This window comes from Onychostoma macrolepis, chromosome 01 (assembly GCF_012432095.1).
Source record: "Onychostoma macrolepis isolate SWU-2019 chromosome 01, ASM1243209v1, whole genome shotgun sequence".
NCBI classification, from domain to species: domain Eukaryota; kingdom Metazoa; phylum Chordata; class Actinopteri; order Cypriniformes; family Cyprinidae; genus Onychostoma; species Onychostoma macrolepis.
The window spans coordinates 28,122,952-28,149,851 of NC_081155.1; the positions used below are offsets into that span (position 1 = coordinate 28,122,952).

The 26,900-nt window shown below is 38.2% G+C and overlaps 1 protein-coding gene across 3 annotated transcripts; it reads left to right on the top strand.

Annotated features, from left to right (window-relative positions):
- Positions 1 to 1,163: 1,163 nt before the first annotated feature.
- LOC131549549 (uncharacterized) lies at positions 1,164 to 26,266 on the top strand. 3 transcript variants are annotated; one of them, XR_009273433.1, is made up of 12 exons: positions 1,164 to 1,739; positions 2,360 to 2,637; positions 2,723 to 2,865; positions 7,926 to 8,007; positions 13,479 to 13,798; positions 23,237 to 23,383; positions 23,508 to 23,674; positions 23,827 to 23,963; positions 24,087 to 24,180; positions 24,576 to 24,816; positions 25,895 to 26,074; positions 26,185 to 26,266. XR_009273433.1 is itself a non-coding variant. In XM_058791837.1 (10 exons), the coding sequence occupies exons 5-10, from the start codon at positions 13,741 to 13,743 to the stop codon at positions 24,618 to 24,620; spliced, it is 648 nt and encodes a 215-aa protein (XP_058647820.1). In that variant the 5' UTR covers positions 1,164 to 1,739; positions 2,360 to 2,637; positions 2,723 to 2,865; positions 7,926 to 8,007; positions 13,479 to 13,740; the 3' UTR covers positions 24,621 to 25,138. The 3 variants fall into 3 exon arrangements, 1 of the variants encoding a protein (XP_058647820.1); XR_009273432.1 differs by lacking the exon at positions 26,185 to 26,266 and having other exon boundaries at positions 25,895 to 26,165; XM_058791837.1 differs by lacking the exons at positions 25,895 to 26,074; positions 26,185 to 26,266 and having other exon boundaries at positions 24,576 to 25,138.
- The last annotated feature ends 634 nt before the right edge of the window (positions 26,267 to 26,900 follow it).

The following is a 26,900-nucleotide window of genomic DNA, read 5'->3' on the forward strand; positions in this document are numbered from 1 at the left end:
GTAGTCTACAATAGGCATATTTAGCAGGAGCATTCAAGAAACTGAATGAACAAATATAAAAATAAAACACTATATAGATTGATTCCTATTAAAGCAACTGTATTAAAGTTTTTCAGTCAAGAGTAGTGAGTGATTTTTCTCTTTGTGTTTGGTGTTTTATTAACATTAAAGGAATAATTCACCCCAAAATTAAAATAGGCTAGTGTTTGATTTTATACCTTCATTTACTCACTGAAAAGTTGTTTTAAACCTGAACGAATTTCTTCTGCTGAAAATAAATGCTATTTTGAAGAATGTGGAAAACCAAACAGTTGCTGGTCTACAGTGACTTCCATCGTATTTTCTTTTCCTACTGTTAAAGTCAATGTGAACCAGCAACTGTTTGGTTACCCACATTCTTCAAAATATCTTCTTTTGTGTTCAGCACAAGAAAGAAATTAATACAGGTTTGGGACAACATGTGAGTGAGTAAATAATGACAGAATTACAATTTTAGGGTGAACTATTCCTTTAATTACAGTCGGCTGCATGTTTAGTACTGTCCCTTTAAGACCTGCACGCATCTAATATACAGGCACACACGCGTTTCTCTCAGCTGTTTACTTTCATTTTAGACATAACCAACTGAGTCTATACATAAACCTGGTGTGTTTTGACAGTATTAGCACAAAACATAACTTAGTTCAGTAATCAGGCGCTGTTTGACGGGCTTTTTAGAGCATGCGCTTTGGGTGTATGTGCTCAGAAAAGGCGCTCGTCAGAACAGAACACTGAGTGAAACGTTCAACCAGTAAGTCTTAGAAGTAGATGCAGATAATGTACTTTTGTGACTGCGAATAAGTGCAGTGTCCCGTGAGAGTAACTCTACCGCTGAGTTAACACTGATCTGAATGTATGTGGCGTTGTACAGTACACAGAGACGGCGGCGCCAGAACTGCAGCTGATAGAATGCGCGCTGAAGTACGATACTACGATATTTCTTCAAAAAAGCAAATCGTGGAGACATTTTTTATAGTCCACGATCAAAAATCGTCATATCGAACACCTCTACCCTCGGCAGAAATCCCAGACCGGGGGCACCAGACCGCAAGGGTACTTTACCGTCGGACCTCAAAGGGGCAGGGGCTCGAGCCCCTGCCCCCTTGTGCACGCCACTGACACAGTTGACTGTCCAGTAACGACATTTTTACAGTCTATGGTTTTAGCCGGCAGACTCTGAAGTTAAATATTCATCAGATTGCGTCCATTTGTACCCCTCCAGGCTTAATGCTGCCTTCATGTGCTATCGGAATTATCGTAATATACGAGTTTCCTAATCGGAAACTGGACGTGAACGGCCTCTCAAGTCGTATTTGCTACTGGGAAATAAGTGTGTACACTTCACATTGGGACAGTCTCAGTAGTGTCGGTGTGACGCATTCGCACTTAAAATGCGCACTCCGAAGTGTGTACACTTAGCTTTGGGACACATCTATTGCTCAGTGCACAAGATGGCGCTGGTGAGCTTCGGCGACGCGAGTGTGTGCAGCAAACACAGAACGTTGTGACGACGTCGCCAGTTCGTCGTCCTTTGGTCAGAGCGACATTACTTTATGGCGACGTTGTGAGGACGTCGTGGTAAAGTTCCATTTTTTAGAATCTTGGCTGACGTTCCAGAAACGTCGTGGGCACGTCTTCAAAAGACGTCGCTAGATAGTGCCATGAAGAACGTTGTAGCGACGTGGTCAGCTGGTCTCATGGTAACTTTTCATATTATTGCACTACATCATGTTAAGATACCATTTGGATAGCCTATATTTTGGGAAATATACTGAATTCATCAAGCAATTTAAAAAGATGGCATGAATTATTATATTAGCAGATATATGTGTCATCAATGCACTTTCAAATTCTTTAAACTTTAACCGTAGTAAAGTTAATTAGTTTGTTTGACTGCCTGCCGTTGGCTAGTCGATGATGCTCATAGCCATACTGTAAATTTGAATATAAACCGCTGTATAAAGTTTAATTAGACCGAGGCTGCCGAAATCATCTTCAGTGTCTGTGGGATTAATAATTTCTGCCTTTCCCCCTCAAGTGACAGGCCTGTAAATTGTGTCATCTGCTCGTTAATGGTGTTTTTTACATGCATGCTTTTTATGCTAGTTTAATTCTCAAATAGATCTGATACTTTAGTTTCAACAAATCTTTAATAAATGGTTCACTTTTTATTTTAGGTCCTGACTGCCACCAGTTGAGTCAATGATTCAGCGAGTTGCTTATAAGAAAAGATGCTCATTTGTTACAACCAAACGTAGTATTATAAATGTTTTATTCATCGCTGTAAAACTAAGTTTTTTTTTTTTTTTTTTTTAATCAGGTGGAGAGACAGTCTGGGCAAACAAGACAACTATTACAAGCAGAGATGGGTTTCAAGAACTGGGACTACTTTGGTTCCTGACTTGTTCAGTACTGAAAAATTGATATAAGCTACAGGATCAATAGTGCTGCTATCAGTATTTTAGTAACGTTGATTCATTACCCCTTTAGACACAACCACATATCATCCAAACCATCTCCAAGTGGATGGCAGCAAGGATCCAGGATCAAGAGATCATTCATCATGAAGACTGTTCCATAGGAAGCAGCGAATGCTGGGTGAAAAACTAAACCTGGTTGTTTCAGCATCACTCAGGCAAGACAAAATACATTTAAATTGATTTCAGTTGGTTATATGTTTCAGATCATCCTGACCATTCTGTTGTCCTGGATTTGAAGACATGCTGGAACTGTATTTCTCATGGTTGAAAGATTTGTGCAGCGGTATCCAGACATATAAGCACCCTTCCTGGACCCACACGACTAAAGGCTCTGGAGGAGAGACAGGTAATCCACAGGGTTGGATTTAGGGATCAGGGCTCGAAATTAACTTTTTTACGTGGTAGCACTGGTGCTCCCAACTTTAAAAAGTTAAGAGCACCAGCAAAAATTTAGGAGCACCCACCAAAAATTAATGAACACCATAACTACAAATTATATATTAACAGATTTCATCTTTACATTCTTAACTTTAATACAGATTGGTTAATATATTAGCTGTCAGGTGACAGGGAGCTATAACTACCGCGGGAAATTCAAAGGGCTGAAGACGAGAGAAAATGAAAAGAAACACTGACAGATTTCTTTCGTAAATTACTAAAGTTAATCTGATATCTGACAATATTTTGCTTGTGTTATTGTGCTGATCTTGTGTTATTGTGCTGGTAGTCTAGCTGATTTTGATATTCTTCATATTCTGGTGGTCAGTTCACAGCAGTGATAGAAATTAATCTTTTCCAATAAGTTTAAATTGATTTTTACCTTTTATGGTCATTTTCACAATTAAGCCATTTTTTCTAAAAGTGTGCATCATCATTTGAGTCAAATTCTTGCATTTAATCAGTCAGTTAGAATAATAAGTCAATTGGGCTGTTATTAAGCAAATTAAATCAGTATCAACAAAATTCATCTTTGAATTAGAATTTTGAATTTCTGAAGTGGCATTTAGATGCACTTACACCCTGCTTAATGCAGGACATGAATGCATTTAACCTGCAGTTACACATGCATATATAATGTTTTAATACTGTAAATATAAAACGTTGAATACTGATATTTGAAATTATTTTTAAAAAAATTAAAAGATACTTTAAATGTGAAATTACAATCGCCAGTAGGTGGCATCAAGTCACTGTTAATAAGTGAGTCACTGCGATTGAACCGAATCATTTAAACGGTTGATTCATTTAGGAACAAAACACTGTCATGTCGCTCAGAGACACAAAAGTGTTTGGCTTTGTTTGAGAATTATTTTTGTTGTCGAAATGGAGCAAAAACAGGAAATATGGTGTCTCTTAATATTCACTTCTTGTTGAGGAAAAAACGGCACTGTTCGTGTGATATTAACTATATGAAATGATATAAAGCCCCCATATCTTGAATTTTGTTACGCATTTTAATAGAGTGAATCATGCAGTGAAAAAAAAGCACTGTAAATGCGCACGCGCACTAGTCTAACCTACTGGACTTCATCACGTCATGTATGCATTCTCTGTAGGTATTTGGTTTAGTTTTTGCAATGTACTCGATAATGTCAAATCGCACATCGTTAAAACAACAATTACGATATTATCGCAGCCCCTTACGTGAACATCCTGACAATTTAAAGGCCTTAACGATGGAACCTGATGATCCTGAACGTTTTGCCACACACTTGTCCCGCATTTCTTGTGTTTGGCACTCTCTCTGTATTTAACCAAGCTCTCGAGCTTAAAATGTGTAGATTCGGTGGCGAATGCTGTTAGTGTTACCTGCAAACTCCGTCCCACAGGCTTTAAAGTGAATGCAGTGCATAGAGCACAGAGCTTTTTCATAGCGGAGCCACTCGAAGTCTTTCAACCATTCTCTCCGAAAACTGTACGCCTTCTTTTCGGCTGGTGGATCAACATTCACCACATGATCGCTATCACCAGCACCATTATTTGTAACTTTAGGTGGTTTACAAAAGAAATCTGTCAGTGTTTCCTTTCATTTTTCTCTCTTCTTCAGCCCTTTGCATCTCCCGCGGTAGTTAGCTCCCTGTCACCTGACAGCGGAAAGCAGTGACTGAGTGATTGACAGCTAATATTAACCTAAAATCTAAAATCTGCATTAAATTTAAGAACGTAAAGATGAAGTAATGTAATGTTTGATAGAACGGCAGACAGGGATTAAAGTTCTCCGTCGCTACGACGGATTTCCGTTAATTGCAGAGAGTATATGACGGATTTCCGTCAACTGCAGGGTTCCTGCCTGTCTTTAATGTCTTAAATTCACTTTTCATAATTTTAAGGCCGTAAATAGGCTTACATTTCTCAAACAGTGTAATAAATGTCTTAATTTTAGGGAAAGACAAGGTGTATTCAGCCTGCTGAGGGGGATGTGATCAAAGCCTGGAGTGGAGCGAAAGCACGTTCCTCTCTCCGCTCTAAGCGCTCTGTATTCACTCCGTGAGGGGAATGAGGGGAAAAGAAACATGTAGCTCATTGTTGTTGTTGTTTTGCCGGCACACCAAAAATCATCCCCGCCACGGCTGCAGCTTCTCACTGACAAGACAGCAACGCCGCTCGCATCATTCAGAGTCGGGTTATTATCAGAGAACAGAGCAGAATTCGGTGCGGGATTGCGGCTATTACCGGTAATAATCATTCTACAGATTCCCGCAGGTTCCGACGGAATGTATCACATTTGCACGTGCTTTTGAGTCTTGAGAACTCACTCGTGCACTCTCGTTTTCTGTGCACAGATCGCGATAAGGAGAGTGACAGCTTTTAATAATTATTAAGGGAGTTTGCAAATGTGATATTGATTTAATACAACAGATCAATAAACAAGTACTGCATGATTTTGCTCTATATCATCAACGAAAATAGTTCTAAATGAAGTAACAGCTGAGCCCCTGCGCATCTCTAAAAGCAAACACGGCGGTGTTTCATTCATGAATGAAAGTGCGTTTTTGATTCATGATTAACCATTCATAAAGACAGTGCCCAATGTGCATACTATCCATCCTAAATTCTGTGTGGTAGTAGTAATTTTCAATACTATTCAGGGCAGATAGGGTGGATAGTATGCATATTGGGACGCAGTGAGTCACTTGCTTCATTCCTGAATGAATCGTTGGTTCGAACGAATCAATTGAATGAATGAATCAGTGAAGAAATAATTGACTTGCTGTCACCTGCTGGCGGTTTCAGTTTCACTTTTAGCTTATAATTTCAGTTATTTAAATCATTTAATATTTCTGTATTCAAAATTTTATATTTAAAACATTAATCTCCACATGAATCTATGAATTTAATAGCACTCATGCCACCTCTGAGCCTCATTAAAGTCTGAAAATGTACAAACCACTTTTGTGTTCTTCTGTGCCACCTCTGTAGTACAAATTAATTTTTTATTAATACTAATTTCATATGATTGGTAACTTATTTGTCTTTTTCTACTACTTATATTGTTTTAAATAGAAATTTTAAAAAGCTTATAAACATACATTTTTGAATTTGACAGATGAAAATGATGCCATTGCAAAGGTAAAAAGAAAATACCCCTGTAAGTCACTTTAAGGAGTCAAATGTCACCTCGTATTAGGAAGGCTAATTTTTGATTATTGATCAGAAGGTGCTCCTAAATTTTTTAAATTAGGAGGACAAGAGCTCCTAAAAAGAAAAGTAAGCACAGAGCCATGTGTAACATATTAGATCTGTGCATGAGGTCTTAAAGAGACAGCAGCCTAAATAAACCTGCTGCTGTCTTTCATTATACAGTGAAGACTATCCAGTGTTATTTTACAGTTGAATAGATTATAGTTAGACCTAACTGAAAAATATTAAGTACTGATAATTTAATTTGTATCTTGTTTTTGTTTGTACTATTGATTGTCATTAATTTATTTGTTCTTATTTTATTATTTACTATTTACTTGTCTTATTTAGTTAAAATAAATTTGATTCTGAGTGTAGGTGATTCTTGGGTGGGGAGGGGGCGTGGTCCATGGGAAATAGTCCTGCCACCACAGCTGGAAAATCCTAGAGGAAACACTGCATACATTTAATAAAATTAGAAAAATGCATTTACAAAGGTAAAAAGAAAATTCCCCTGTAAATCACTTTGAGTCAAATATCACCTCGTATTAAGAAGGCTAATATTTGATGCAAATTTTTTATTATTGATTAGAAGGTGCTCCTAATTTTTTTTTAAATTAGGAGGACAAGCGCTCCAAATTACTAGAAGAAAAACACGGCTCTTAAACTGGGTGTGTGACAGGTATGCCTGTGGAATGGGGTTTGGCCGAGGAAAAATTTTCAGTCAAAAGATTTTTTTTTGCTTTAACCCCTGCGGTCACCGTATCAGCGCACAGAAGGCACATAACTGAACATTTTTAGAGAAATTAAAACAGGCACTACAACAATTATATGCACTCACACAAATGCTCCCAAATATATTTTGAGGTCGCACAGATTAAATTATGGGAGCATATTTCGAGCCTTGCTGATCCGATCCGATACCAGTGCAGTTTTTTTTTTTTTTTTTATCAATGTAGAATTTCTATACTTATGTGTGTTGACCTGATCATCGCTCTGTTGTATGTTAAACACAACCTGCTAAATAGACAACTTAATTTTAATGAAAAATAACAAATGAAAAAATATATAATCATAATCTGTGACAAAAATACTATTATAAACTAGATTATTGGATAATTCTTTCCTAAGGAGTTGATTATCTGAATCAAGTGTGTTTAACAAGAGAGACATACAAAGTGTGCAGTGCTATGGGTCCCCAGGACCACAATTGTAAACCACTGCCTTTATGAGCACCTCCCGAGCTCCTAGTCATTTTTAAATGTTTAAAAAATATTGGAGTTGGCCTAAATTTGACCAATGTAAAGACTCTCCCCTATTCCTAAACCATACACAACCACATCACTTTGCTTGTTCTGTCTGGAGGATCTGGGGGCATGGTCTCGTTTAAGAAATTATGTACATTTTAAAGTTACATTCGTCTATCTGGTTCACTTTGAGAGTTTAATATTAAGAGCTTCAATGCATGCTCAGCGTGGAAATTTAACAAAGAAAAAAGTCAATGCAATGACTCAACCCTCTTTTTAGTTACTGTAGACCCTTAAGAGTTTTGTTAATAGGTTTTAAGCTAAATCTCCTCTAGCTAGGACACCTAGTAGTAAGATAAAATTCTCTGTGAAAATGGCCCCAGAATCTGCCTTTCCTTTAGAAGCTGGAGAACCACTTAAGATTTCAAAAGGAAGCTTCACAGTTTGTGGCCACCATCAAAAAAAGTCTCGGGTGACTTATCCAAATTGTCTATAGAATTATTTGTTTAATTGTTTTTATTTGTTTATTTTTGTGTAGATTCAAGGGAAAGATGAAAAATAAGGAAGTCTGGGAATGACTGAAGAAGACCTCAGCGAGGGAAGGAAGTAATCATCACAATGTAAGTTCTTTGAGAATGTGTGTATTGTTTATTACAAGTTGTGTTTTCATTTAAATGTAGCAATGTACACAGCTGGTCAAAAGATTGAAATATATTTTAAAATATAATTTATTTCTGTGATCAAAGCTGGATTCCCAGCATCATTACTCCAGTCTTCAGTGTCACATGATCCTTCAGAAATCAAGACACATTTATGATTATTTTCAATGTTGAAAACAGTTGTGCTGCCCAATAATTTTGTCTACACCAGTGTTTCCCAACCTTATTTCTGCCGCTGCACAGTTTTGACCTGTAAAAAATCCCACGGCACACCACTAAGTATTATAAAAATAAAAAATAAAAAAACAGAAAGGGGAAAAGTTTTTTTTGTTCTCAATAATTAAACATTGCATCATCAGAGTTGGTATTTTGGCTTTATGTATGATCAGACACTTGCACTTAATTTCTGAAAATCATATTCAAATGGAGTTAACAAGGTTTTTGATGAGCGATTGACAGAGATCTGTGTTTTGTCCATCATTAGAACGGCCGCATCTGAGACAGTAAATTAATCAAGTCAAGTCAAGTCAAGTTGAGCTTTATTGTCATTCCGCTACATGCGGGGGCATACAGTGGAACGAAATGTCATGCCTCACAGGACCACGGTGCTACATAAATACAGGCATACAACAATGGAGTAAGACAATATAAACCTATACACAACTATCCTACTGATAGATTTTGACTATAAATATAAATATACTATCTATAAAAAAGTACCTATACAAACTATACGAATGCTTCAGATAAATACTGTACATGTGCAAGGAGAAACATTGAGTTCAAGCAGCTGGCTGGGGAACAGTGCAGGATGATTTGTAGTGCATGAGCATGTAAACATACATATATTACTGAGTTCTTTTTGTGGGATTTGTGTACACACAGCAGTGTGTGTGAAAAGTGGCTAGTGCGCATAGAGGAGGAGAGTGTGTTACTACAGGTGGTTTGTACAGGCCCACTCACCTGTGTGTAGCACACTTCGAATTGCACGTTACATGTTACAGGAGGTAGGGGGTTTGTATGGGGGTTCAGAGAGGGGCGGGGTGATTTGAGTTCAGGGCTCTCACAGCCTGGGGGAAAAAGCTGTTGAGCAGTCTGGCAGAGCGGGCTCTGATGCTCCGGTACCGTCTTCCTGATGGTAGGAGCTGGAAGAGACTGTGGGAGGGGTGTGTGGAGTCCTTCACGATACTATTTGCTTTGCTGGAGCATCGTGTGAGGAAAATATCCAGGATGGAGGGGAGAGGGGCACCGATGATCCTTGCAGCTGTGTTCACTGTCCGCTGGAGGGTCTTGCGGCCTGCTGCAGTACAGTTCCCGTACCAGACAGTGATGCAGCTGGTCAGCACACTCTCAATGGTGCCCCTGTAGAAAGTGGTGAGGATGGGTGGAGGGAGACTTGCTCTTCTCAGCCGGCGGAGGAAGTGTAGGCGCTGTTGTGCCTTCTTGGAGAGTGACATGGTGTTGGTGGACCAGGTGAGATCCTCTGTGATGTGCACCCCCAGGAATTTAGTGCTGCTGACTCTCTCCACAGTCGAGCTGTCGATGGTCAGTGGGGGGTGATCACCGGAGTTTCTCCTGAAGTCCATCACAACCTCCTTTGTCTTACTCACATTGAGGGACAGGTTGTTAGTGCCACACCATTCAGCCAGCTGTGCCACTTCCTCTCTGTAGTGCGTTTCATCGTTGTTGCTGATGAGGCCTACCACTGTTGTGTCATCAGCGAACTTGATGATGTGGTTGGAGCTGGACTTGGCAGTGCAGTCGTGGGTCAGCAGCGTGAAGAGCAGCGGGCTGAGCACACAGCCTTGTGGGGCACCTGTGTTCAGTGTGGTAGTTCTCGAGGTGTTGTGGCCGACACGGACTGACTGAGGTCTTCGGTTAGAAAGTCCAGGATCCAATTGCAGAGGGAATTGTTAAGGCCCAGCAGGTTGAGTTTATTTATGAGCTGTTGTGGGATTATTGTGTTGAATGCTGAGCTGAAGTCAATGAACAGCATTATTTTCTAGGTGGGTAAGAGCTAGGTGGAGAGTGGAGGAAATTGCATCGTCCGTAGAGCGGTTCGGACGGTATGCAAACTGGAGCGGATCGAGTGTGTTGGGGAGGCTGGTTTTGATGTTGTGCATGACTAACCTCTCAAAGCACTTCATTATGATTGAGTCAGTGCTATGGGACGGTAGTCATTTAGACAGGACACAGGTGATTTCTTTGGTACCGGTATGATTGTTGTGGATTTGAGACATGTGGGGACGACTGCCTGGCTCAGCGAGGTGTTGAAGATATCTGTTAGGACATCTGTCAGCTGTGCAGCACAGTCTTTCAGTACACGGCCAGGTATGTTGTCGGGACCCGCAGCCTTGCGTGGGTTGATCCTAGATAGGGACTTCCTTACGTCGGCTGGAGACAGACAGAGCGCCTGGTCGTTGGGAGGTGTGGGCAGTTTTTGTGCAGGTGTGTCATTCTGCATTTCAAACCGTGAGTAAAAGTGGTTGAGTGTATCTGGGAGGGATGTGTCGTCATCACAGGCCTGTGGCGGGGGCTTGTAGTCTGTGATGGTCTGAATAGCTTGCCACAGGCTCCGTGTGTCTCTGCTGTCTGTGAAGTGATTGTTGATTTTTTGAGCATATGACCGTTTTGCATTTTTGATGCTGCGGGACAGATTGGCTCTTGCTGTTTTGAGGGCTGCTTTATCTCCTGATCTGAATGCTTCATCTCTGGTCTTTAGCAGCCCACGAACCTCTGCTGTCATCCATGGCTTCTGGTTGGCGCGTGTGGTGATGGTCTTGGTGACTGTCACATCATCAGTGCACTTTTGGATGTAAGCAGTCACTGTTTCAGTGTTCTCCTGCAGGTCTGTGTGGTTGTTGTAGGTGGCCGCCTCTTTGAACATGTTCCAGTCTGTGTCCTGGAAGCAGTCCTGCAGTGCTGAGGTGGCATTGTTTGGCCATACCTTGATCTGTTTGTGAACCGGTTTGGCCAGTTTCAGAAGTGGTCTGTATGCTGGGATTAGCATAACAGAGATGTGGTCCGAGTACCCGAGGTGGGGGCGGGGTTCAGCTTTGTATGCGCTCTTAAATGTTGTGTAAACAAAGTCCAGTGTGTTATTTCCCCTTGTTGCAAAGTTCACATGTTGGTAGAACTTTGGCAAAACTGTCTTTAAGTTTGCGTGGTTGAAGTCACCGGCTATGATGAAAAAGCCGTCGGGGTTATTTGTTTGTTGTTCGCTGATGGCGCTGTACAGCTCGCGAAGCGCCCTTTGCGCTTGCGCACGGTGGGATGTATACCGCGACAATAACAATGGCCGTGAACTCCCGCGGCAGATAGAACGGTCGACACTTCACAAACATAAACTCCACCAGCGATGAACAGTGTTTTGTCACTACCTCAGCATTGTTACACCATTCTTTGTTGACGTACACACACAAGCCGCCGCCATGAGTCTTACCAGACAGTGATGAATCTCTGTCCGCTGCGGTAGCAAGTTAGTCCGTGCAGCTGAATGGCGGAGTCCGGGATGTTGTCGTTCAGCCATGTTTCAGTGAAAACAAACACACAACAATCCCTTGTCTCATGCTGTGTAGATCGACTGAGTTGAATTAAGTCCAGTTTGTTTTCCAGAGAGCGAACGTTTGAGAGCATGAGTGTTGGAAGAGCCGGTCTTGTGGGGTTTTCCTCAGCCTAGCTCAGATACCTCCGGCGCTTACGCGCTTCCGTCCTCTCTCACACCGCTTGACGCCGCCTTGTGTGGGTAGCGACAGTAGGCGAGGCCGCGGTCTCGAGGTCCGGCTTCAGCAGTAAACAGAGGCCTCGTAGCTTCTCAGTAGCCGCCGGCGAGAGTTGGTCTTTGTATGCGTTGCCGATATCCAAAAGTCTTTGGCGAACATATTTGAGTTTAGGAGTGATTTCCTTATGAACTAGCGGTAAATTTACACTATTTGGAGACGAACAGACGACATTAAAAGACAAAAAAGCACCGTCTTTGGGACCTGGAGCAGCCGCTGCGTCTGATCACGCCGCCATCTTGGATCCATAACAATGGCATCACATTTTCATCAGTTTGCAGGTTATAAAGTTTATTGTAGCTATATGGGCACTCAGTTTATCTTGTTGTTAATGATAACAATGACCAATTGCACTAATTTAAAATAATAATAACGAAATATAATAGAGAAGGAAGTTTTTGATAATCTTCCATGGCACGGCACACTGGTTGGGAAACACTGGTCTACACGACGGTTCAAAAGGTTGGAGTGACCTAATATATTTTTTTTTTTTTTTTTTTTTTTTTTGGGGGAAGACATTAATAGCAAGGATGCATAAAATTGAATTAAAGTGATAGAAAAGACTTTTATTATATTACAAAAGGTTTGATTTTTTTTTTTACTTTTTTTTTTTTTAAACTTGTATACATAAAATAATCATGAAGACAAATATCACGATTTACACAGAAATATTAAGGAGCACAACTGTTTCCAACAGACTACGTTTACATGTGCACAAATAATGTGATTATTTCCAATAATCAGAGTAAGGACTTGATCACATTATGATGTTTACATGTCAAGAGCAAAGCTCTTCACTCCCGTTTATATGCAATTTCCATTATTCGTAGTATTTGAGTTGTGGTTATTTTTTTTACCACCATTATTCACATAACATAACCCCACTGCTCAGCACAAATTGGTGTGTTACTGGCCGCTGTTTTAATTTGTCTAATGCAAAACATGTTTGTATGTTTGTATTCCATGCTTTTTCACCACCATAGCAATGTGATGGCAGTGTCACTTCAGCTGGGTTTGCCTACGCTGGATGAGGGTGAGGAGCAGAGACTGGTGTGCTGACAGAGTTTAGTGATTCGGCTCTCCAGAAATGCAAAGCTTTCTTTCCCATCGTTTCTAATTTGGGGTGCGTTTCCCAAAAGCAACTATGGTCACAAGTTCCATAGTTACCAATAGAGTTCAGTGGAACTAAGGACCATAGTTAGCTATCGATGCTTTTGGGAAACGCACCCCTGCAGGTGCCTCACGTCATTCATGTACGTCACGAGCACATGCACACTTTGGTCAGAGAGGCAATAATGTGATTAGGTGCATGGAAGTCAGTATATGAGATCAGTATATGAGAATGATCATGTGACACTGAAGACTGGAGTAAAGGCTACTGAAAAATTCAGCTTTGCCTCACAGGAATGAAATACATTTTAAAGTGTATTAGAAAAAGGGTATGAAAACTGTTGTTTTAAATTTAAAAAATCTATATATTTTACAATATTAATGTTTTGTTCTGTAAATTTGATCAAATTAATATAGCCTTGGTGAGCAGAAGAGATTTCTTTCGAAAAATATATAAAAAAAAACAAAACATAAAGATTCCAGATTTTTGAATGGTTGTGTACAACATTAGCAACATTAACACGACAATATCCTCCCTTTTAGCTGCCAGAGAAGGATATTGACAGTGCAGGCTCAGGATGGCGAAGAGGAGGAAGGACACCTTTATAATTTTCTCATACCTTTGTCATGTGTTATAATAAAAACAATAAACCTGACTACAATAATATGGTAAATTTTATTAAAAGATTCTAGTTTGCAAGGAATCTCTGACTCTGCACTAAAGGAACTCTTTGCTGAGGAAGACCAAGTGCTGAGGAGGAGCCTTGTTCTACAGCAAAACACTGCATCAACCCTCCATGACAAGATGAAGAGTAAAGTGTCTCCTGTCCTTCCCCCAGAAGAGTCTGCCTTCTGCTGCTGGGGTAAGAACGACACTCTTCCTCTTCTCTCACAGCCGTCCAGCACCTAACTCTGCCTCCTCAGCACTGTCTGAAAGAGTCTTCTCCACAGTCAGTAATCAGAGATCACAGATTCTCCAGAGAAAGTAAAAAACTGTTTATGTTTCTGGGGTGGGCCAAATTATACAGGAGTGATGCTAAAAATCTTTATATTGTTCATTTTACATATCTTTACTCTTTATGAATGTTGTTTTCTTTATTTCTTTTATCTTCCGAGAAGCTCAAGAGCTATGGTTCTTTGGTAATTGTAATATTGTTTAGGTTTATCTTCTGATAGTGAAGCAGTATTAAAGCACATCACCAGATATTTGTAGCAGGTACCTCATATAGGATACTCAGGAAACAATTTAACTTAATTCTGCAAAGAAGTAATAATGAAGTATCTACTCAGAACATCATCAAAAAACATCAGTAACCCCAGTGGTCGGCCCAGTGTGATGTATGCATTGCCTGAGCTTTACCACACCAGAGACTTCCTCACCTTAGCCGACACTGAAAGTGTTCAGTTGTGCAAGAACGAATGCACTTTCCGACGCCCCATATCATGTGATAATCTCTGAGTCTCAGTTGAACATTCCAAGAGACCCATATCAAGCTATGAACTTATACATGCATTTAAGAGATGTGATCAGGACATTACTGTAAGAAGGCAAGGTCATTTTTATCTGAAATGTTTACATAATCTGTAGACAATACAGTCCCCAGGGGAAACCTGAAACATTGTGGAAAGATTTTATATAGAATTGCAATTTACCAGACTACAATCTTGACACATAAAAGTCATTGAAAATGAAAACACTTTTGCAAGATTGTTTATTGTTTACAAAGAAATGAAATGAAAGAAAGGAAATGTTTATTTCTAAATTTGAACCTGTATCAACATGTAAACTGTTTAAACTTTATGAAATAATAAAAAAAAAAAGGTTAAGGATTCAGAGAACTTTCCTTACTAACAACCAAAGTGGTACTGCATAGAACAGAAATCTGAATGTTTGCTAAAATTTCAAATACAGTTTCAATTCAAAAAGTTTAAATAGCCTAACGATAATTAATCCATGTTTTAAAACATTAAAATAACTTTTTTCACTGTAAACAGAGTGCATATAAGATTGATTTGACATAAGAATCCAATAATAATTTAGCAATATTAATGGCTGAGGAATACATTTTAAAACAAAACAAACCTGACCACATATTATGTGGTTACATCTTATGTAATTAACAAAAAAGTTAATGATTCAGTGTAATTTCCACACTAACAATACTTTGCACAAAAGCAATTTCAGTATATTTTGAAATTTATATTTCTGCATCTGCAAACAAAACACTTACGACAACAAGACAATCAAATAACAATTAAACCATACTAACAGCACTGATGATATGCTTTCAAAGAGAACAAACCTGACCACTTGCTGGAAAACTCTACAGCTATTTGAATAGTAAATGAATGTTATGACAGTCAAATGTAAATCAAAGTAATAATATAAGGGCCATTTAAATCCAAAAACTGCTGTTGTTTGTAGCATGCTGTTCTTTTTCACAAGGTACATAAAAATACCTTCACACGGATTGTTACCAACAAGTTCATAACTACAGACTATCAAATTCCAAAAAAGTGACTTTGACTATGAACTATTCCTGACCAGCATCAAATTCACAGGATGTCCATTTCAAAGTAATCACTGGAGAGAATGTTGTCAAACTCTGTGCGGAGGTCTGGATAAGAACTGTAAGTATAAGATAAATCAAGAGTAGCTCCACAGGTATGAGCTACTGGTCTTCTGCTGAGGCCAGATTCTGCATTGAAGCTTACCTTGATTTGAACACATATAACAGAAGAACCAGTGCAGAACCGTAGAATTTTTTCTGCTTTGCTTTGGTCAGCATTTCTGAGATAACGTTGCAGATGATCTGTTCTTTCTGAGAGCGAATCAGCTGTGTTGTTTGAAGTAGCTGTGCCACTTTTTTGCCAGTGGCCTTCTTTGTGTCATACAGAGACACTAGACTTTCCTGGTCTGGTACTTTCAGCAGTGCAAATGGCATGGCTCTGGAGAAACAGTCTATTACATATTAGGGCTCTTGAAGAATTGCTTTATGAGCCATTGTTTGGATAGAATCTTTCATGGTGTTTTTTGGAGGGATGCAATGGGAGCCCATTCTTGTGAAGAGGTCAAGCAAATCATCTTCATCACATTCCTCCAGTGTGCCTTGACAAGCCTTTGCAACGGCAGTTCGTTCAGTCAAAGAGAGGTAGTTGTGGAAAGATGACATCAGGACATCATCATTGACTGAGTCGATTCCATGCATACATGCTAAAATGAAAGCACTGGAAAGCCTTACTGGCAGTACACCAAGGTCAAGTAATCCTTTTACCTAGATCCTTCCTACTGCCTCCCATTCAGCTTCAGAGAAGTCTGGTCTCAGTCTAGGAACTTGCTCATCTTCCCCTTCACACTGCTCAAGGAACTGATCCCAGAATGCAGTGTAAACTTCTCTGGACACTCCAGCATCATCTACAGCTTTCTCATTTACAAATTCCATCTTCAGGGTAGATTGAATTATGCTGTCATCCATGAACACCGCCAAAAGATCTTCTACAACCTTTACCCTGTGTATTAAAGCATGCACAACTTTTGCATTTTCTGAGTTTTCAGATGAAGTTATAGGAGAAAGATGGTTTCCAGAATGGGATGGCAAATTTTCTGGTGGTGAAGGCATTTCACTACCCATCTAGAAAAGGCAAGGTAAAAACAATTTAGAACAATTATTATGAGATTTCTTTACAATGTGTATTCATTAGTTATTTTCTAATAATTAGTTAAATAATTTTTCAAAAATTATTTTCTCACCCTCATATTCTTCTAAACAAGCTTTCCTTTAGTTTCACTGTAAAATGGCACTGTGTAATTAAGTTAAATGCAAAGCAATAATAATAATATATATAACTGTAGAATTATAAAATAACTATTTGATCATTTTAGTTACATTTTGAGTACTTAAGTTTAGTTCCAGATTTTCCAGTTGTGTTACTTTATTCTTTTTCCAGTTAATGACAATGTTTTCATGTAGTTTCTATTAAAATTGATTTAAGATACATTTTCGTGACACAGCCTAGTCCCCATTCTTTGTAACTGCATGGGAAAAAAAAAATATTTTACAAGCTCCCCATTTGTATTGCACAGAAGAAAGTCATCCAGGTTTGGAATGACATGAGCAACAGAATTTTCATTTAGAACTGTTCCTATAAAACTTACATCGAACTTCAGTCTTGTGTGATGTGATTTTAGTCTTGTTCACAAATATCATAAATGCCTACTTATAGGTATTAGAAGAAACTTGATTCTGATTACTTAGATTAATTTAGGGCCTCAGTGAGGAACTTTGTTCATTATAAATTCATGTTTCAAGTTTTAAAGGTTTGTTCTTATGTATTATGTATATGATCTATACAGACTTTATTCCTTCCTTAATCTTCTTTGTAAACAAACAAAGCCCAATCTTACAAAATTAGGACCGATCATCTATGATCTAAAGGACTTCCACACGCAAAACATATTTTGGCTCTCTTACCAGCAGTGCAGGATTGCTATAACTTGAGGGTGGTGATGGCACCTCATTTTCAGCTTCATTCGACTCTGAATTCTGGAGGATCAATAAATATGCAGAAAATGAAAGTGAAACACATCGTCACAAAAAACATAAAAAGAAAAAAGCAGCGTCACTTGACAATGTAACAGTTGCCTAGTGGTGAGTAAGAAGCACAAAGCAGGGGACATTGGATGTATTGTGACCTAAAGCCCCCTGAAGATCATTTATATTGTAATTAGGATGTACAGTACATTGTAGTTTTAAGGTGATCCATAATTTCCATTTAATGTTTGTAGTTTGAATATTTAATTTTCAAATCTATACTGTGACATTCGGTCCATCAGGATCACATTACCTGTATGATGTTCTCATTCAGATTCCATGTTATTTTAACTTCTTGGTCCTCATCTGTTTGTTCAAGTTCTTCTCCTTCATTCCATTCAACTGTGTCTTCCTTATCATCATCATCATCATCTCCAAGATTCTGAACTATGCTGTTGTGTAGTGGAGGAATCTGATTGGTCAAGTAAATGAATTCATAGCTTCTCTGAAAATCAAAGAGCTCATGTGAATGCTGTGCACTTTGTCTCCACTATTCATCAGTCTCCTCGTCACTTGTAAGTCTTTGGATGGTCTGTGTTCTTTGGATATCTCTGGGTGGTGAAAGAGAGTCGTGTGAAGTGCTGGGTGTCTCTAAGGAAAATCCACTCTGAGGAACATCCTCCATTCCTCTTATACTCTGGGCTTCTCTAATTAATTGTCTCTGAAAAACATTCAATATAACATTCATTGATTAACATTTAATTCGAAAATTAAATGATGTTAGAGCTGCAAAAAAATTATTTAGACAATCGATTAATCAACGGTTGTTTCACAGATTAATCAGAAGACTCTGATTGATTATTCAGTTATACAGTCTATACATTTTCATATACAGATAGAGCTACTTTATAACAGAAAATCAAGTTGTAATTCTGACTGAACATGACACTGTTGTTTTCATGATTAATACTGTAAAGCTGCTTGCTATAAAGCAATGCATTGCATAAAGTATCATATAAATAAACATTACTTGAGAGCTGGTGCAAACATATCGAAATCACTATGATCAGATATTTTCGCAACGCTGTCATTTTTGTAGTGTGTTTATTTTTGAAACAAAAGCGCACAGCAGCATTGGGATGTTTGCTAACAGTAAACCATAACAAAAACATGTGTTATGTTATTGTTGTCAACATTGTGGATAATGGTAATTGTTTCAGCCCTAAATGATAATGAACAACTCTTCTGTGACTGTATTTACAAATGAAGCCCAAAATACATTCAAGTCAGAGTCTTCATGATTTTACTCACCTTCCTCTTGGTGCCTTTGTTAGATGAAAGTCTGTCATCCAATAAATGTGTGCTTGTATCCTCAAGATCACTGTCATGTCCATGCAATGACACTTTTGCAGCAGGTCTCTCAGTATCACTGTCTAATCCGTCCTGTAGTAATGAGTTTTCATTACATTCTTCTTTATCATCATCGGATAAAGATTCTACATCTGTGAGGCACACCTCTTGTTTAGTGCAAATGTAAAATCTCAACAATTTCAGTTTGGTTAGTTCATACAGATCTCCAACAGTGCTGTCCATGGGAATGTGATTTCTTTTAAAATCACAAACATGAAAAGTGAAGTCTGTTTCTGGACCTTTTGGTGACTCTCCTTTTGGGAAAAAAAAGTTTCTTTCCCATTTCCATTATTTGTAAAACAGTTGTCTTTTTTTGAACTGTCAAATGCCTAGTTCCACCACTTGGTCCTCACTTGTTGGTATCCATTACGGCTGAAGTGAAGCCATCCAATTTCAATTCTCCTGGAGGTTCTTCCTGCAGATACATTTTTGTGTCTTGCCATTAAATTATTTTCCTTAGGGAAGGCACATGCTTTTCCATGCAAAGTTTTAGAGGACTTTGAACCCAGTTTCCTTGCTTCAATTTTAGCTCTCAAATTTTGTAACAGAGATTCTTTATCAGAGCAGGCAGCTGTTTGTTGACAGAAGATGACAGCCAGTCAGTCACCATATGAACTAATATACTTTGCCATTTGCTCATCAGTCATGACAGAGAGCACAGACTTGTCAATCTGAAAATGCAGTGAAAATTTAATTTTACAGATTAGTTTTTGAAAGAACATAAATGCACCCATGAATTCATAATACATTAATTAAGTCTATATTTATTAACGTGTTTTTTTAAACATGTAACAACATTTACATAGAAAAAGTAACAGTGAAAGTCACAGCTATTGATCTATGTGTCATGCTGATTTTACAATGGAGTTCTGTATATGAACTTTGAGAGTATAGATAATCTAACAAGCTAGCTAGTAGGTATTGGTAATTACAGTTTAGTGAAAATGTTTGCACCCCCAACCCCCCAAATTCAATTACGTTTATTACTGCCCTGATGAAGCTCTTTTACATAACACATATTTATTATAACACATATCTATTCCACATGCAATAACTTTTCACAATTTAATTTAAAGGACTCAAGGACTCAGTGATGCTCAAGAAGGCAACACACTATATTAAACTATAGTAAACTTTTCATCAGTATATGGTCTGTGTAATTTATATGAGATAAAAGGTTTTATTCTTTATTTTTACACATCATTCATTACAGTTTACACAGATCATAACTTGATCAAAAGAATACATTCTCTGGACTCTAGTGTGTTGAATTCTTAATTATCAATGGATATGTGTATTGTTTGTAATAGTTCTGTATGAGTCCCTTAAACTGTCCTTAGTGAAAAATCAGGTTCTCAGCATCATATAGGCAACGTAGGACACAACTAAAATGTGCAGAAAATGCTGGGAAACCAAATAATGTGGATTTTGCTCAACAACAGTGAGCACTTTTATGTTTACATAAAAATAACAGTCAATGATTAATGATCATCCAGGAAGCCAAACATTATAAAAACAACCGGGGGATGAACATTTTTGTTCAGTTTTCATTTATGTTATTGTGGAATAGATGCAAGTATCTTCTGTTAAGTAATATAGATATTAGGCTATTTTACAGTTCTAAAACTATACAATGTAAATGATCTCTTATTTTTGCAAACTTATACACTCCTAGGCCCTATAAGATAATTTTATTACTAGTGAACCAGGTAACTGTTGGTATGTACATCATTTCTGATTCTATATGGGACTCGGCATGTGGAGAACTGTCATGTGGTGATACAGTGTTCCCCTGGCTAGCAATAACTAAAACATAGCCTAGGCCTATATGTGAACCTTTTTTATGGATATGATATTTAATGTAACACACACGGGGATAACGTACACGTCAACACCTTTGGTTGCATCATTAAAAGTAGACTATCGTTTTCCTTTACCACACACACACTGACTACGTTTACATGGACATCAATACTCCGATTTTAATACGATTAAGACAATACTCTGATTAAGAGTCTACCATGTAAACAGATTTTTGATTACCTTAATCCGGCTAAAATCATAATCGAAGTCAACACTAATCGAATTAAGACATGTGGAGTATTCCTATTTTAATCGCATTATTGAACGGCAGTAAACACCTTAATCACATTATTACCATCGTGCAGGACTTTTCGCGGCATTTTGCGACAGGATACACACAAGGCCACTGCCTTGTATGTATCAACTGTTTGACGACAAATAAAAGAGCTTCAACACCGCCGTCGCCTGTACCCAGCACACAATGACCTGACACACTCGCGTCGTCGAAGCTCACCGGCGCCATCTTGTGCACGAGCCAATTAGTGCAATTTCGCCTACTCTTTTATGGATACTGAGGATTCAAACATACACTGGCCTACTGCTTTTTGCCTACTATAAAGCAGGGAAATATGCCATTTCAGACCCGCAGCCAGTGTCTTAAGAACTAGTCTGACCAACTAGCAGTTAGCCAAGGGGTAATCAGTCTTATTTTTTGGATACAACTAATCTACATTTTTACATAACTGATTTTTTTTTTTTAAATGACAGGTCTTAAAGAAAAATAATGAGCTGACTAACTTTTAAGACTAGTCTTAACCTTTTTTGCAACTGGCCCCTGGAGTGATATTTTGATGACATGGGCTGAATTAATCACACACCTCATTTGAGGTTTTAAGGAACCAAGAATTCATTTTTTATTTAATCTTTTACACAAATACATAAGCCTAGTTTTGTACTAGATCCACTTTTCTAAAGGCAAATGTCCCCATACTGTCTATGGAACCTATTAATTTATAATAACCCCTTTTGTTTCTTTGTATCTACATGTTAATTGAAAGGTATATACAAAATAGCAGTACACAATTTTGAGATCAAGCACTCCAGACAAATGTCTTTTCTGTTGTTGTTTTTTTATTATCCTGTAATCATAAATTATAAAAACATTGTTTTAAAGATGAATGTCTGAAGAACACGTTGAAACATACATACACATATATACATATATACACACACACACTGAACAAAATTATAAATGCAACACTTTTGTTTTTGCCCCTCATTTTTCATGAGCTGAACTCAAAGATCTAAGACTTTTTCTATGTATACAAAAGGCCTATTTCTCTCAAATATTTTTCACAAATCTGTCTACATCTGTGTTAGTGAGCACTTCTTTGCCGAGATACTCCATCCACCTCACAGGTGTGGCATATCAAGATTCTGATTAGACAGCACACAGCAAAATCACTGGTGTAAAATTTTCAGGGACGGTGTAAAATTAACAGTGTTGACATTGTTTTAACACTATATGGTGATAAAATAACACTGCTGTTGTTATTTGTAAGAGAGTGTCAGTGTGAAATTTAAGTGTATTTTCAAATTTCCCCCAAAGTGGCGCAAATAAGCCACGCCTCCACTTAACGCTAGGCCACCAGTCTGTGTCCGCAAGTCGAAGTCGAAGAAAAAGCAGGTAAATCAGATTCTCACACGATATAGCTAAATTAAATCTACGGAGCCCTGCACATGAGTATGTCGTGGACACGTTTGATCAATTCCTTCCCTTGTTAAGATAAATCGGGGCCACGTTGTACTAATTTGATACCTCACTATTTCAGCATGAGCAAAACACGCAAGTTAATGTTTGTAACTGTAAAAACGCTGAGTTGTGTAAAAAGATCAAATATCAAGGACAGGAGGAGAATTTACAGGGGATAAAAACTATTGAAAGAATTGAGGCCTAATGGGCGGATGAAGCCGTGACGCACTCTAAATTGGCGGTTGCACAGCTGACGAGAAGCGCGCGCCATGTCACTCGTTTTCAAGATGTGGCGCGACCAGCTTCAGAATGTTTCAGCTTTCTCAACGGCTCTGGTCGCTAGGTGAGTTCCTGGCTTAAAATCTGGTGTTTATTTGACCATGTAAGTTGCCGTTTTGTTAAGTTTAACAAAACTTAGTTCTATTTCGAGGGGTGCTGCAGGCCTGGCTTTTTTTATGGACGCAAATATGAGAAATATCACCAAACCAACACTTTATCAGGACAAAAACGTCACACAGTTTAATCATTTATAAGTGAAACTTGCTTGGTTGGTTCAAAAAAGTTTATTTTACGAGTTAGATGTAGCGGCGTTTGTGTGTGTGCTTTAGTTTTTTATATTGGTGTCATCTAGATGACTGTTTGATGACTGTAATTCTATCCTACTGATCTGAATAGTTATTTTATTATATGTTAGATTTAAAAAAAAAAAATGTATTACTTGAAAATAATACCAAGCGATTAAAATGTTGTAATTTCAGTATGTTTGAACATGTAATCGAATTGTATTTGTTTCTACCTCTAAGCTTCTGCCAAGTTCAACTTGCTGCATGGAGCCAATGTGGTTCTTAAAGACTCTGCAGGAGTTGATGTTGATGTTGATGCTGATATTTTTGATGAGCTTGTGAGAACATCGAAGGTGTCCTTCCAAATTTGGGATGGTGATAAATCAAGTAAGAAACTGCTGCCATGTTCAAAAATGTATAATCTAGTTTGTATTCTTTCTTCACAATACATGATGATAGCATCTGTCTTTTTAATGTTCATATTGTCTTGTGTGCTGTATGTGATTCTAAGATAATGTTCCGCAAGCTGAGACCGATTTCTCTGAGCCTTCATGCCCTGAGTTGTCATTTTCATCAGTGGAATCAGAAAGTTCAGATTCCACAGTGATTCCACAATCTTCAAAGGCACGCAAAAAGCGATTCTTAGAAGAATTTTCTGACTGCAATGTGTCAAAAGATGTCAGTTATTTTTCCTCTTTTCCTTAAGTTTTGTCCTTGAATGATATCATTTTTGATACCGTATCAATAATCTTACCAACATTAGTATATCAAAGACTGGTTTATTTGCATTCAACCTCTTTATTTATTTTATATATATATTTTTTTTAAAGCGAGTTCATGCAGCGCTGCACTCAAAACCAGGAGGCTCTGATATATTGAAGGAGTACGAACAAATGAAGAGCCTGTCTGACAAGACACGAAAGAAGCTGGTAAACATCCTTGTGGCTGATATGGTAGAGAAGTATGGGTAAGTGACCAATAAAATAATCAATCAAGTTTAAATATTGCACTGGCATTTGATCACAGTTACATTTTATATGTAATGTTAAATGTCTTTTATTTACTTATTTTTTTTCATGTTGTGGTGTAGGAGGATTCCACCAGTCAGTATCCGTGTTAGCTATGCTCTTGGAATCGTTACTCTATTCCCTAATTTGAACGATAAGTGCTCACCGACTGGTTATGTAAGTATACAGTACATTGAGACTGTACACTCTCTCTTTATTTCAGCACATATCAAATGCATGAGTCAATCAAATAATTTATTATACTAAGATTTATCTCTGATGGAATCAGCAGACTTTTTTTTTGCCATTTTCTTCTAGAAAAATCAGCAGAATACTGTGGAAAGAATGTAAACCTTGTCAAATGTGTAAAGCTTAGAATACTGTTATTGGTAGCTGTAAGTATCATAAAATAAGTTTAAATATTTTATAGTTTGGGTAGTGCATTGTGTCTAGTGGGTCATGCACAGAACTTCTGTAAACAATATATTATTCTGCAAAATTGAGTGCATGCGATACCGCCTGGGCCTGACACATTGATGCTGACTTATTGATGCTATACGTTTGTTTGACAGGAACAGTACTATGCAGTGGCCAGGGTTACATTGCCTACAGATTAAAAACTGTTCAGCGCAACTCCGTAAATAACTTGAAGGGGGCATCAAAGGTGGTTTACAAAGATGGTCCTAAGACTTTGCGCGAGACGACATCAACAACTGAGCAGCTGTCAGGTGACAAATGCTCAGAAGCTATATCCATGATGAAGCATTCAACGGACGCACCAGTTATTAAGGATAAAATGAAGACAACATTCAAGTACAGGCAGAATTTGATGCATGATCCAGACAAATCTTCACTCATCCTTGATTACTTTCCCCGATTTTTGGATACACCAGGGGTGCATTCCAGAAAGCAGGTTATGTGACATACCCGGATATGTTTGAGGATAAGAGAGCGGATAACCTCAGTTTTCGGTTCCAAAATCGGAGGTTACTTTCAGGGTAAGTAAGTAACCATAGTAACTTGCTCTCTGAAGATAACCTGCTCCGGAGCAGGTTATGTTCCAGGGTTAGTTCACTTCAGCGCTATCAGCGCACACGTGATCTACTGACTAGCCTTCAGTGGGCGTGACAGATAGAGTACAACATTATAATATTAGATTATGTAATATATATATATATATATATATATATGATATGTTAATGATTAAGCGCTAATATAGGCCTAAGTAATAAATAAGGTAATATATTATTCTAATATATCGTATTATATTGGCATAACAGTTATATGTATAAATTAGAAAACACTATGACAAGGTAATGTTTAATTTATTATATTTATTACATTTTATATTATCATCTCACATATGGATCTGCATTTTCTATAATGTATTTCTATAATAAAAATACATATCTGATAGGACTTAATATATAATTAGCATCAAACAAACAATATAATTCATATTCAATCTCAAGGATTAAAGATTAAACGGGGAAAAATGATTGCACAACCATCAATTAGGTGGCGGTATGCACTAAGCATGTAAATGACCATTGAACAAAAGAAGAAGAAAGAAACAGCATGGCGCGCTATTTCTTAGCGTCCGTTTCCATAGTGACTCGCCGATTCGTCGCTCTGTTGAGAATGTCTTGAGTCTTAACCAGGAACATACTCTGAGTTGAATGAACTTACTCCCGGAAGCGTTTTTGGAACCAGATACCTCGAGTAAGCAAGGTTTGGGGTTAATCAACCGACAGTTCAGGGTTTATCTGAAGGTAAGTTAACCGTGCTTTCTGGAATACACCCCAGGCTTGGTAAGAAATATTGAAATTTTGATGTTAATTGTATATGTAATTGTAATGTTTGTTATTGACATGGTTTCTCTGTGTGATAGATTGACCAAGACTTTACTATGCTTTTTGGAGATGACATCTCGAGCAAGTTTATTGCTAAATGGCCAACATTCTACAAGCCAAGAATAATTACTGACTGCAAAAACTTGCAACCTGGTGCACATGTTGATGACCTTCTGTCTGCTCTGGAGGAGTCTGACAAGTCGTCAATGCTTTCTCAGGTTTACATTTGCTGCACAAATACACCTAGGCAGTTTTGAACTCCTTTTTTATGTTGATATAAAGTGGTTGCTTACTGTTAAAACTAATCGTGGTATTGATATCTTTGTAGGACTGTCGACTATAGATCAGTGGTAAGGGAAAGCAAGGAAAATGCAGTGCGTTGCTTTCTTCTGACCTCATTTGCATGCCTGTATATAGTTTGCATAATCATCAATAAAGTGTATTCTGAGATCTGAGGTCTTATATCACTGTATTAGTTCACTGAGGTGCGTTACGTGTCGTTGGGGAATCCTGGAGTGTGACGTATGAGGGGAACCCCAGTATTACAGCACAGCGTCACACAAGCCATGATACAGAGTTACAGAAATAAGCAATATATGTCTTCCTCAGATGTAATGTTAGTTCTGTACTTCAGCGTTGGGTAAAAGAGCATTATAATCTCCTTTGTGGTAGAGAAAGCTGCTTATATGTAGGCTACGGGAAACAGCGAAAATGTTGAATTAAATATACACACAATCAGCGTTTCCACATGTTTATACTGGCCCCGATAATCAAAACTTCTAGCGCTAGCTCCATTTCTGCAAATCAGTTTTTGTAAATGAGTGACTTGATCCACATATGGCCTTCATCAACAGCGGCTTGCGCCACCTGCTGGTGAGCGGCTGACAGCAACTGGAGATCATGCATCGGTGCTCTACTGCTATTCCTGCGGTTCCCGGATGTGCAACGCTGAATTTTCTGCCGAATTTTAACCACTAAATTTGTGGACGCGAATTTGGAAAGTGAAATAAAATGACTGAAATTTGCCCGTCGAGTATTATACAT

Coding starts and splice junctions, on each gene's coding strand:
- LOC131549549 (XM_058791837.1), top strand. CDS start 13,741: ATGAAGAGTAAAGTGTCTCCTGTCCTTCCCCCAGAAGAGTCTGCCTTC. Junction 23,384..23,507: donor TTGGGATGGTGATAAATCAA/GTAAGAAACTGC, acceptor TGTGATTCTAAG/ATAATGTTCCGCAAGCTGAG. Junction 23,964..24,086: donor GATATGGTAGAGAAGTATGG/GTAAGTGACCAA, acceptor GTTGTGGTGTAG/GAGGATTCCACCAGTCAGTA.